This window comes from Aulonocara stuartgranti, assembly GCF_965226115.1.
Source record: "Aulonocara stuartgranti genome assembly, chromosome: 23".
NCBI classification, from domain to species: domain Eukaryota; kingdom Metazoa; phylum Chordata; class Actinopteri; order Cichliformes; family Cichlidae; genus Aulonocara; species Aulonocara stuartgranti.
In genome coordinates this window covers 50,945,474-50,958,936 of record NC_138958.1, presented here as the reverse complement: position 1 = coordinate 50,958,936, position 13,463 = coordinate 50,945,474, and the positions used below count along the sequence as shown (strand labels likewise).

The window sequence follows — 13,463 nt, the reverse complement described above, 5'->3', positions numbered from 1 at the left end:
TCTGCCGATCAGTGATCAACAACCACTGATCAAGGCCCACTGATCAGTGGTTCAGTGAGGCATTATTATGTCCCAGTTACGCCTGTACCAGTCATGGACCAGGCATGTTTACATAAGTAGTCACCCCCGAATTCCAAATACAGTAAAACGTCTCTTGGGAAACAAAAAAATACTATACACTATATATACATTCAGCCTGCTTTAATGGGCCTTTTTGAAAAATATATCTCTTGAAAACTTTTTATATATGTTCAAACTTTATACCATAAAATGTTTATACAAGTTGTAACAAGTAGATTTAATTTGATTTGAAACAGAATGACACAGAATTCAGTTGTGTGTAAAAATGAACATGAACTTGATCCAGATAGAGGAAATTCCTTATTACCAAAGTGAGTCCATTAGATGGCAGCAATGCAGCACGTAAACGTAATATGAAATCTGGGCAAGGACATTTAAATAATACACAATATCCACACTACCCTGCAGCAAGAGAAAAGAGACCTGGACTTTGTAATTATTCATCTTATTTTAAACCCTTATAAGTAATCTACCATCTACCATAAGTCGCAGTTGGTTTAGTTGATTGTGCGTAACAATAGTAGCTAATAGATAAAAATGTTAGTCAATTAAAAACCAGTTGTCATAAAAAGCTACATTTTATTTCTTGAATATGTATTTAATCCTCTTAGCTGCTCGCACATGATAGTAATAACAGTTTTATTCATACAGCACCTTTAAAAACAAATGGTTTCCAACATGATTTGGCAAACAAGCAAAAGCAGGAAGTCATTCAAATCTAAAATCTAAACTGTGAGGGCAAACAAGACTAGATACATTAAAGGTAAGTTAAGATTTTTTTTAAGTTCAATATAAAAAAGAACAGAAGCAATAAAAAAAAAACCTAAAAAAAAAAATAAGTCAGGAAATGGAAAAAAAAAGATATTTACAGCTGTAAGATGACATCATCAGGTCCAAATTCCCCTACATAAGACTTTAAATAGTTTACATGAGCCAAATAAAAAAAATATGGCTCTTGCATTTTTTTAATGGAGCACAGATTCTACTGGTGGCCATGTTTGCTATTCAGTCCATGATTTTGGTGCAAATTCGGTGGCATTAATATGTATTAAATGGTGCAGAGAGGATTTACTCTAATAACTAAACTTTGGACAACTAGACAAATTAAAACGACCAATATTTCCTTCTTTTATATATTTAAAAGCAGTTTGTTTTCTAGAAGTCTTGAGATAAAAAAAATTCACCCAGTGCTCAGAGAACTGTTCCAATGCCCTCTGAGGTCTGAGATGTTGACCTGCTGAACCTTGACCCTGACATCCTTTCCTGTCTGAGCTTTCTATGAAGAAGCAGTTTCATCTTCTTCCTGAACTTCTCTCCCACGAAGGCGTAGAGGAAAGGGTTGATGCAGCTGTGTAGCAGAGCCAGGCAGTGGGTTGCAACCACCGCTGTGCTCACCGACCTCCTCATAGCGCAGTTGAACTGTACTACATTAGCCCTCAGCAGTATGTCTACCATGATGGTTATTTGGTATGGTGTCCAGCAAAGCAGAAATGCAATCACCACGGTTATGATCACCCGCATGGCTCGGTGCTTCTGGAAACCACGAGTGAGCAGCAGCCGTGCAACAGTGATGCTGTAGCAGGAGATCATGACAATCGCAGGGACCAAAAAGCCAAAAATATGAATGAAGCCCCGAGTGGCGATCCGCCATACGGTGGAGCTGCCGATGTCAAAGCTCACAGAGCAAATCATCTTCTTATTGACATCATTAAAAAGAGCAGGAAGAGCGAGGGCACAACCGAGGGCCCACACCGCTGTGCAGAGCATTTTGCTGCACATCCTCTGACGGCTCTTGAGTGTCTCCCTGGCGTGCACAATCACAAGGTAACGATCGATGCTAATACAGGCAAGGAAGATGATGCTGGTGTAGAAGTTTGCATCCATGACGAGGTTGAGGAATTTACACAGGAAGTCTCCAAAGATCCATCCTTGGATCAGTGCTACAGCAAAGAACGGGAGCGTCAGAGCCATCAGTCCGTCTGCTATGGTCAGGTGGAACAGGTACACATCTGATGGAGTCAGAGTTTGTTGGCTGGTCCTGATCACCCATCCTACCAGCATGTTTCCTGGTATAGCCAGTAAGAAGATGCCTATGAGGATTTTACATAGGATAATAGCTGCTGAAGGTTCCATTGGTTTGTATCCACATTCTAAGGTATCTAGATCTGGAGTGTATGTGCTGGATGCATTGGACCCATTGACAATGGAGTCATTTTCAAAGTAATTGTCTTCAAACTCATAGAAAAATGACATGGCTGTAGATGGGAAACAGAATGATATTAGTGCACTACCAACACTATGCAAACACAGGAAGTGTATGGACATAAGTTAATTTTTTTTGACTTGTAAAAATGGTATAATTTGTGGTTGCAAAAGTTGCCTTTCGTAGCTTTAAATCAAACTTGTGCTGAACTAAACAGCTACCACTGTGACAGCTTAAAGAACATCTTTAATAAATTATAACCTCCAGAGAAGTGCCTGACCTGATCTGATTAACTCGTTTTATTTTTTCACATATTATATATATTTTATTCTCTAGATGTGGTATTTATTTATTATAATTTGCTTTCAGTACTCCAATTTTGTTGTACTATTGTACATAGCGTGACTGTCCAATGAAAATAAGACTTAAAGTTAAATGAGATGCAGCACAATTAGGAAACACTGATACAGTGACTCAGTAATTAGATTACAGAGAAATATCTGTTTAATATAAGCTACGATTATTGTATCAGCTCCTAAGTGGAAGGCTTAAAATATGTTTCGTAGCTTAAAAGTCTTTGGTCATTTTTTCTGGTATGATATTTGGTATATATGATGTAATTTTATATATAAAAAGTCCCAGTTTATCACTTTAATTCTGCCCTTTTATTCATTTTTTCATGTGTACCCATCTATATAAGAAGAATGTGTTAAATCAGACACTCACCTCTAAAGATGACAAAGGCTGGGCACCCAAATGAGTCTGATGTTCAAGAGCAACTCTTTAAACATGATACAATTTGGGGATTTTGCGCAGCACTGACCCAATGTCCTGTCTCCTTCCCCCATGTGTTACAGCACACAGCATACAGCTTGTGTCATCACATGTTTTTGAAATGTCTTTAAATGAAGACGTTGCGACACATACTTAGAGCACAGACGCAAATATAAAATGAATTCTCCAGTTTGTGTCACAGTGATTGCTCACGGTGACAGTTTACAGCAGCAACAACTCTCTTCAGGTAATTATTAACATCTGTGACTTTTCACACTCTTTGTACCAGAGGGGAACTGCGGTCTGAAAAGATGGTGAACTGGTTAAAAAAAACCACACATGAGACAGGCTGGTAGTTCATGAATTTATTTGTGTTCATTTAATCACAAGGTATCAGGCATAAGTGAAGCTCACCTGTTTGGTCGTTGAGCTATATGAAAAACAGGAATAAGCTGCTAACTGATAATCCCATTATAATGTAAATGTATTAATCAGTTAAATATATTAAAGAAGCTCTAATTAGCAAACTATGACACTCAGATTATTAAGAACACCTGTTCAACTGCTCATTAACATGGGTAAAGCAAATATCAGATCAGCCAATCAGAGGTTACCGAATAAGTGAATAAGTGAACAGAGAAAATATTCAGTGAGCGTCAGTTCTCTGGGCGAAGACGAATCGCTTTTGCCAAAGCTCAGAAGAGAGCAGGCAGCTTGCTTTGAGGAAGGCGACTTAAACCACCACTCGTTCCAAACAAGGAATGCAGAAGAGCATCTCCGAGCACACGACACGTCGAGCAGCAGAAGATCACAGCGCACCACTAACGATGGCGAACAACTCAGAACTGAGACTATATTTAGTATGGGCTCATCAAAATTTGGCGACTGCTTGGTCGATCTTAATTTCTCCTGCGACATTCAGATGATCAGGTCAGCATTTGGTGTAAACAACATAGAAGCATGGATCCATCTTGACTTGCATCAATGGTTTAAGCTGCTGGTGGTGTAATAGTGTTACTTTATGACCACACTGTACTCATCATCTGATGGATAACACACCACATGAAAAAGCTCAAATCATCTCAAACTGGTTTCTTGAAAATGACAGCGAGTTCACTCAGACGGCCTCCACAGTCACCAGATGTCAATCCAACAAAGCACACTATGTGGTGGAACAGGAGAGTCACGTCATGGACAAATCTGCAGCAGCTGTGTCTGTCCCAACGATATGGACCAAAATCTCTGAGGAGTATTTCCAGCAGCTCGCTGAACCATGAAGAAATGAGTAGTAAGGTGTACCTAATAAAGTGGTTGGTGAGTGCATATTAAAGCAATTCAGTAGATCATAAGATTGTCTGTTAAAACAACAGAATAAAAGCAGAAGAATGAAATAAATATAAGATGATCCAACTAAATCAAAGGGTGATGACTGAGAGCAGTTTACTTCTGTGACTTTTTTCCATGTTGTGTTTTGTTGTGTGTCATTTACTGTTTTTTGTCTCACGCTAGTTTCTTCTTCTTTTTTTCTTCTTCTCTGGATCCCAATCATCCGTCACCCAAATACAAAGTGTTACAGGAAAACTTTATTTTGAAAATTGATGGGGCTTTTTTCCATTTCCACATCGCTGAAGAAAAAAAATCCCACCGTGCTCATTTCCTCCATTTTTAATGCCATCGTATCTGTGAAGAAAAAGGAAAAAGGCTCACATGCTCAATCAGACACTCACATTTTGTAAACTTGCTGATAATTATCAAAGAAAGATTTTTTTTCCTTTCTGTCCTTAAAACATCTTTATGTCACACTAATACTGACTACAGGAATTCGTTGGGTAATCAGCTATAAGGTGTTTCACAAATCAGTGGGTTAGGATATCAGCTGTGTCACTTTCTGGAAATGAAACACTGACATGTTATTTCAAAAGTCCTGTTTTCCTTTCACTCATTTCTCACACTGTGGCTGCTGTTAGGTAATGGTAGTTGACAGGTGGGCTACATGTTTATGCACATGCATCGCTATTTCAGCTATTTTCACGAGAACTTCTAGGCGAGCATTGTTATACATGTTGTGTCAAACACCAATGAGTACGAAGAGGAAAAATGAAAATCATACATCTAACGATAGGGGACCAAAGTGCCTCTATGACAGCCCGTCATGCTCAAGTATATATAAAAAACTCCTCTTCTTCAGCTCCATGAATCATTTCAGGCTGTCAGAGGGAAAGCACACAATAACCAGCCGGTAGGCTCCATCTGTTTGAGAACATAAGCTCAACCTCACTCAATTACATTATCGTCACGGTGCCAGGAAGCACAACTGTCCCCTAACTAGAATGGCCTGTTTTTAATTTAATGTTAGTTTAGCAAACAAAGTTTGGGTCAACAGTGTGTGTGTGTGTGTGTGTGTGTGTGTGTGTGTGTGTGTGTGTGTGTGTGTGTGTGTGTGTGTGTGTGTGCGTGCGTCACACCTGGAGTTCAACTGATCAAGTGTTTGCAGTGTTACGGTTAAATGACTACAGAGACATGAGGGTAAAAGGAGATGCTTTTGTAGTTTACTTTCAGTTTAGATTCTTCTGCTTTCTTTAGCTTGTGATAAAAAAACAATCAGTAAAAATGAACTGAATTCCTCTGCTAAAAACACATATTTCACGTATCTATAATATTATACTTATAGACAGTCAAACATAGTAACAATGATATTTGAAAATGTCCAACTAGCCCTGTAAGTCTGCATTCAGCATGTTTGTTGTGCCAACTGCTCGCACCTGTACAGGTCGAACTTTGCAATTTGCATTGCTTTTCATAAAAATGGTAAATGGCCTGTATTTGTATAGAGCTTTTACTAGTCCCTAAGGACCCCAAAGCGCTTTACACAACTAGTCATCCACCCATTCACACACACATTAAAAGACGTAAACATCAGTGTGAAATTTGGCACACAGCTCTGGCTTCTTGGGAACGCAGGTTCCCAGGAAGACTTTGGTGTTTTTGCCAAATGCCTGACTGACACCTCGGTTCTTTTTTGTCTTTTTCCAGCGAAGTCAGATTTTCTTTTCAGCAGACTGCCATCAACATTCCTTCAAGTGCTAATGCCGGCAGCTACAGACAATAGATTTAAGTACCTCTCATAATGAGTTTGTTTCTAAATTAGCACAGAGAAACATTTAGAATGTAAATTGTGAATGTCTGGATTGGGACGGGGTTGTTGATGTTTTTTATACTTCCCTGCGGATTGCTTTCACTTTGAATCATCAGTTTGTTTTCACCTTCCTGACAGTCAGTTTTGTTCTGCATTATAATTTTTTTATTTATTTTTTATGCTCTTTATGATATTATCATTATCATATCAAAAACTAAGATGAATGATTGATTGAAAACTGAAAAAAGAAATGTTCATGATTCTCAAAAATACCATAAGAGTATAAGAGTGCGAGCTGCACTTTATTTTATATTGTGTATGTTGTATATTGTATGTTTAACTGATTGTGCTGTTTGTAATGCTGAATTAGTGTGATATTATATGCTCCTTTATTTAATGAGTCCAGCTGAAAAAATGTTTTTATTTATTCCTTTTTATTTAAAAAAACGTTATGTTTTATGATGTTTTAATTACAGCGTGATGACATCGGCTTGTTATGGCATTGTGACATTGTAGTAAAAGACGCATCGTAGTGACGTTGTAGCGATGTATTAAAATTAAAAAGTGTGCTGTAGAGCTCTCTCGATGCCCTTTCCTGTGATGAATTAATCAATATGGTTTATTGAACAAATTTTTCAAGGTCAACTTTAGTACCTTGTTATGATGTTTGAAGATTATCCATAAAATATTTTGCATAAAAGTTTAAATTTAGAGTGAACTTTTTTTTTTTTTTACCAACTTTTACATTTGGTCTGACCTTGAACTTGATTTTGACATTGACTCAATTTTCACCAAAATGAAATTAGCTGTTGCTGTTATCTGTCACCACACAAAATGTGAAAATAATGTTTTTGAAACCTGTGGACACTAGACTGCAAACAAACAGACAAACAAATGGAACCAACTGCATTCCCCTGCCTTCAGGGGGATATAACAATACATAACAATATAACTGCAACCATCTTCTGTCCCTTGCTTACTCCTTTTCTAGTATCTTAAAAAAAATGAAAGTGTGCAGCAGTTCATGCAATTAATTCATTGTTTTTTGTTTTTTTTTAAATGAAGAAAAACGAGGCCCACGTGGAGTTGGTTTGTGAGGAGCCGTTTGTGTCTGTTTCCCAAGTTCTGCCTTAACTAACTTGACCTAATGCCAAATTAGCCAGTCAACAAGCAAAGTTATAGATTTTTAAAAATATAAAAACAGATATCTATTTGTTAAAACATCTTTTCCCCCTCTAAGATGGTTTCTGTCGTGCAAGTTAATGGAAAAATTGTCATTAACTTCAGATAAGGAATGAATTTCCTTCTATTTTTAGGAGCCATCCATTCTCTGTTCATACCTGATTTGCAACTGTAGCCAACGAACGCAGTTTCAGTTTTACTGTCTTTGAGGAACCTGTGTGGAATTTTGTTTACTGTGTCAGAAGCATTTTACAAGTAGACGAGATTTGTGCAAGACCATGTGAAAGAAACAGCCTGATTCCAGCATACAAAACAACTGAAGGGGGTGTGTCTCATCTGGATGATTCAGGGATTCCATTCATCTCTATGTGCATATATGTGTTAACCCTGACAGATGGTTATCTTACAGACACAACAGCAGATTTTTGCTTTTGCGTATTTGTTTTTGTGTGAAAATGTCTGTACAAGCCGGGGAAATTGGTGGTATTTCAGACAACAAAACACTGAATGCACCTTGGAAAGGATATGTTTGAAACACCACAATGACAACAGATTGTTCTTCCTCTAATTTTTATTTCAGAGACTATTTCTTCTTTTTAGTTATTGCAGTTTCTTTCATAGACAAAGCAAATTCACTTCTGTTCATCTCTTTTTGTGTACCCGGGTATCCTCTGAAGTCGGGTATGTCCTGTGTTTTCATATGGGGGACCTTACAGTGACTTTCTTTGCATTTTGTGCTCAGTAAACTCTTTCATACTTTGTGTTTTCCTTAAACGAGGACATCTTTTAAATACCAATTTTTATACTTACTTTTTTAAAAATGCATACTAACAGAAAATTCCAACTCATCTCAAATAGGAGATTTTAAAAGTGAGCTAATGTGTCAGGAAGTTAAACACTTTAAATTGACTTTGACTCAATTCAGCAAAGTCTGTTTTTTAATAATAGATGAATAGATGCATTTTCCTATGTGGACAAAGTCTGAAGGTACTATTGCAACCTTTATCTGAAACATGTTCTTCTTGGGTGTTTTTCATAACTGTTCACCAATCTCTAAAATTCCCTCCATGAGGTTTTGTGAAATATTACTTTAGATGTTATGAGGTTTTCTTGCATGCACAGCTTGTTTTATATCTTTATATCCGTCCACTCAATGTCAAAGAGACTCAAATAACTTTTTTTCCTTTACAAGGCCACGTCACCACCTTCAGTTCTATTTAATCACAACATGCCGTGCGTGGGTTGCTAGGGTCCTTCTCCACAATACTGCAGAGTGGTTATCTTTACAGCTTTGAATTTGCCATTGTTGTGGGCTACATTCTTCACAGCTGACATGGGTTTCTTCAGAAAGCTGCCTGGGGTTTGTGCCAAATATTTCTACAGTTACTGTGGCCGGGCAAACCGCTCTTATCTCTGCATGCCCGACTTTTTTACTTCTATCTTCTTTAGAAAAGTAACTGGTACTCTTCCACTGTAATTAAGTTTCAGTAAAAGATATAGTTTCAACACGTGAACAGCAAAGAAACCATCACACCTCAGATGTCTGATTTCTAAAACCCCTAATTCTAATGTTATGGATTTTAAAGTGTGATAACTTCCCTTTTCCATGTAAATTATCTGTTTTTCATGTAATCAAATCACCCGAGCTTTTCTATTTTCAGTATCATTAGTTTAAGAATATAATACTGAAAAACTATTAAACAGACACTGTTTTCAAAATGATTTTGCCTTTTCTAACATGTAAAGAAGGAGGCCATCATTTCTTGTCTAACTATAACTTTGATCACTGCTTGATTTATGTGTCTGTCACATAATGATGATGCACACGTTTGCCCCAAGATGGGACTGCTCATTCTGCAAAGAGAAAGCGAATTGTGCAAAAAATGAGGAAGCAAAATGCACAAAAGGCACAGCGTTAATGCAAAGATCCGATCGCTGCTAATGCAAATTCAGCAGCGCCTTGTTTCCTCAGTGACACACTGAAAATAACACCTGGCATGCTCGCTATTTTTTTAATGCATTTTAACCCTATCAGTTTCTGTTCAGGAGAACTGGCGCAGCCAAACAAGTTATTCAGAAAGGTTTGTCTCCACAATGTTATGCACGTTTATAATAAACTGGCAGCATTCTATTACAATATAAAACCTTATAGAAAACACAAGAAACTTAACTGAAGTTTTATATGTAAAATAAATCATATGAGCAACAATAAAATATAAAAAAATGACAATGAAAATCTGAAAGTGAAGGTCGTTTCTTTGTTTGTTTGTTTTTACGTTTGCCTTTTTTTCTTCAATAATTTGTGTACTTATGTAAAGGTTTAACTATAGCTAACTATTACATATATGCTTTTATTTTATTTATCAGCACATATTTAAAGACTAAGTTATGACTGATCAGAAACTTTACTATTTTTTAAGTTACAGGTGTTTAATCATCTTAAAATGTATTAACACTGTATAAAAAATGTAAAAAGATGTGAACATAAATAGGTAAATGGTTAGAAAATACAGATTCATCAATCTGTAAAAACACAAATATGGTTTAAATACGTTTTACTGTAAAATCATGCATTTCATTGCATTTTTATGGATTTTCTCATCAATGTAGTAAAATCCAGTCTCAACATCTTTCATTGTAAAATATCTCCCAAATTATGGTTTGTCTTATGAAATGTATAATAGTGTAAACCCCACTGAAAATAACTCCATAAGATATCTCACTATTTGATGAAAGATTTGTCTGGTAATTAAGTGGCTCCGTGATTAATACAAGTTCAGTGATAATATATGTAAATTAGCACGTTAAGCCCCGACTCAAGACCAGGGTGGGACTGGTAGGAGTAGGTATTTGTGGAAAAGCTCGAAAATTCCTGTGGAGACTGTGTCAGGAGGGAGAGCCGGGATAAAAATCTGTGCCAATCAAAAATCAAAAACCCTGAATACTGTATAACTATATGGTTAGTCAGAGGGAGTCATTATCTGCTTCTACATACCAGGTTTCCTGTTTTGCTTCTTTTCATCTTTACATGGTTCTTTCTTATTAATTGTATTGTTCTATTGTATTGCTCTAAAGATGTCAGGCTTGGCAGCTACTGATGGTTCGTTTACCATATCTTTTAATTACACCAACACCAAGTTTGCTTTACGACTGGCTACACAGGTTTGTGCTGGAGAGTACATTTTATTTATCAGCAAAAATATAAAAATAACCACACATCAAGTGTTTGGGTTGTTTTTGTTTGTTTTGGGGGGTTTGATCACCCAACCCAAGCACATTTGATTATTACATTCAAACTTTAGAATGAATTGTACATAGTTACATCTCAAAAAATCATTGGACATCCTCTTCCCTCCCTGAAGGACCTGTACAGCACTCGCTGTCTCAAGAGGGCACGCAGCATCCTACGGGACTGCACACACCAGGACACCGGGTGTTTAAGCTGCTGCCGTCTGGCAGGAGGTTCAGGCTGCTGAGGTCCCGAACAAATAGACTCAAGGACAGCTTTTACAACAGGGCAACAGCCCTGATCAGTGTAAATAGCTGACCTGACTGGATACCTCCCTGGACTTTTTAGGGGGAGGTAACAATGTTTAAAACGATAACAATAATATTTATATTTATAACAAGGTGCAATAATAATTAATGTGCAATAATAACAGTGTGCAATACACATACACTTATTCTTCTTTTTTATACTAAGTTAATATACTGTGTTGTGTTGTTTGTTACGTTGTGATGTGTCATATCGTGTCGTGTTGTGTTATATGTAGTGCCGACGTAGGACAGTTTTTCCAATTTCATTGTACTACTGTACTATGTATGACTGTGCAATGACAATAAAGAGTTATCTTATCTTATCTTATCTTTAACCAAGAAAAGCAGCACTGTACTCACTTACATGGAGGTCAGACTGAAGAGTCCAGTTTCCTTGTAATCCCGTTGAGTGTGATCTCTAACAATGCGAGCAAAAGTCCTCTGTGAGGAAATTTAACAAAAAATCCAAAATGAAAAATGAAAATGCTTTGACATGACCAAACCAGTTGGTCTGGGGGAAGTGGGTACCAGCAGCATCATGGTGACAGACACCAGATCACTGACAAGACCCTGACAAGAAATCGCAGAATACCGTTCATGCTGCCAGTTAAGCAGAAAATGTCTAACAGCATAAACAACAACAGCAGGGGTTGCATTCAGGAATTTAGACTGTTTTGCCAATAACAGTGTCTGTATGAGCGATTAACATTGTTGGGGAAGTTAACTTGGTAATCCCGCCAGGTACAAGGTGTTATAAGATATTTAATGTATTTTTAATGTATTTATAACAACATTGTTAACGTATGAGCTTTATTACAGTACTAAAATGTTTTCCTCTCTTATACCGATGATAGATTTAATAATGTTGATTTACATAAAAGTCGAACTAAACGAAAGCCCTGATTTGGATAAACAGTTGAGAATATTGATGACCTGATGATTTATAATCTCCAAACAGAGGATTCATGCTCATATCAAAACTTTTAGCACATCAGAAACATGTAACACATATTTGTGTTTTGACATTATTTTTGCTTCTTCCAGCAGGCGATACGGTCTCTCAATCACACCACCACACAGTACTGACCCACACATACAGTTCTTACACACACACTGGACATTCTGGACTTTGTTTTCACTTCATCACTTAATCACTTTAAGCATATTTGCACTGCACAAGACATAATGTGGATTGCACAACACTGGTCACTACATTCTTCATTTCCAGTTAATACTTGTACAGCTGCTGTTATTGTGTATATATTTATTTATATTTCTTCATACATTCGTATATATTTCTATACTGTGTATTGTGTATTTTGTTGTACAGTTATTTTATTTTCAACTTTAATTTATATATTTTATCTTATTCTTCCCAGTTAAATTTACCCTTCATTCTAATTTGTGTTGTACAGTTATTTCATTTTTAACCTTAATTTATATTTTATTCCTTCCTAGTTAAATTTACCCTTTTTAATTTTTCATATTTATTTCCTATCTTATTCATAGCCTTTTCCTTTTTTGTTTTCTTTAGGTCACGAGCAGTTGTCCAAGCATTTCACTACATATCGTACTGTGTATGACTGTGTACGTGACAAATAAAATTTGAATTTGAATAATTGTACCTGATCATTTCCAGAGCAAAGCTTTCTGTTTGTTTGCAGAGAGGTGGCTGCCAAATAGCTATTTGCCAACGACTTGACTTGGCATCTCTACATGATGCGCAGTGTGTCCTTAAGAAATTTGAGGAAACTGGGCAGGTGGTAGACAAAAGAAAAAAATCTATCTATAGCAGATGAACTGAATCTGAAAGCCATGTCCTTAAAGAAATAATAAGCAGGCTTGACTAAGAGAACTCAGGCTGTGATGGAGAATAAAGATGATCACACCAATTTAACGATTTCTTGTTATTATTAGTATCATTGCAGAGTTATACTTATAATTCTACAAGCTTTGTTTTTACATTACATACCGCATTTCTATTTATGTATTTATCTATGTGTGCATGTTAAAAAAAAAGACTGCTGCACATGTTTCACATTTGCCTAACAAAATTTAAAGAAATGAGGGGCGGCGCAAGACGTGCAATACTGCATGTTTCATTTGTAGTTGGATGGAGAAGTCACAGCTTCTCTAAACCAGAAAACAATGGCTCACTTTGTTTTCAGACTTTTTAAGAAACCACACCTTCTTTTCCTTTTCCAACTAAGCTTGTAAATGGTTATCAGACTGGTCATGTAACATAATATGTGCGTGTGTTTTGAGAAACATTATTCATATTCAACTTAGAAGCATTATTGCCTTGCTGAGTATAGGGCCTTTTCTAAGTAATTTGTGTGCTTTCCCCACACTCAATTAATCTCAGGTTACTTAATTTTCACATCAGGTTTCCCTATTTAAATAAGTCTTTAGAGTAATCTAGTCTATTTGTTTTCTTTTCTTTTTTCGACTTCTTTTAGCTGATTCCTTAGAGGTCGCCGCAGTGGATCATCTGCCTCACCTCACCCTATCCCAGCATCCTCCACTGTCCTCCTCAACAGCATCCATGAA

General features: G+C 36.7%; 1 protein-coding gene across 1 annotated transcript; it reads right to left on the bottom strand.

The window, feature by feature from the left end:
* Positions 1-386: 386 nt before the first annotated feature.
* On the bottom strand, positions 387-3,083 carry LOC309699748 (C-X-C chemokine receptor type 2-like). Its single transcript, XM_082522902.1, has 2 exons — positions 3,011-3,083; positions 387-2,336 (listed from the first exon to the last, which is right to left on the bottom strand). Exon 2 carries the CDS (start codon positions 2,332-2,334, stop codon positions 1,273-1,275), a length of 1,062 nt encoding a protein of 353 aa, XP_082379028.1. The 5' UTR covers positions 2,335-2,336; positions 3,011-3,083; the 3' UTR covers positions 387-1,272.
* Positions 3,084-13,463: the final 10,380 nt, after the last annotated feature.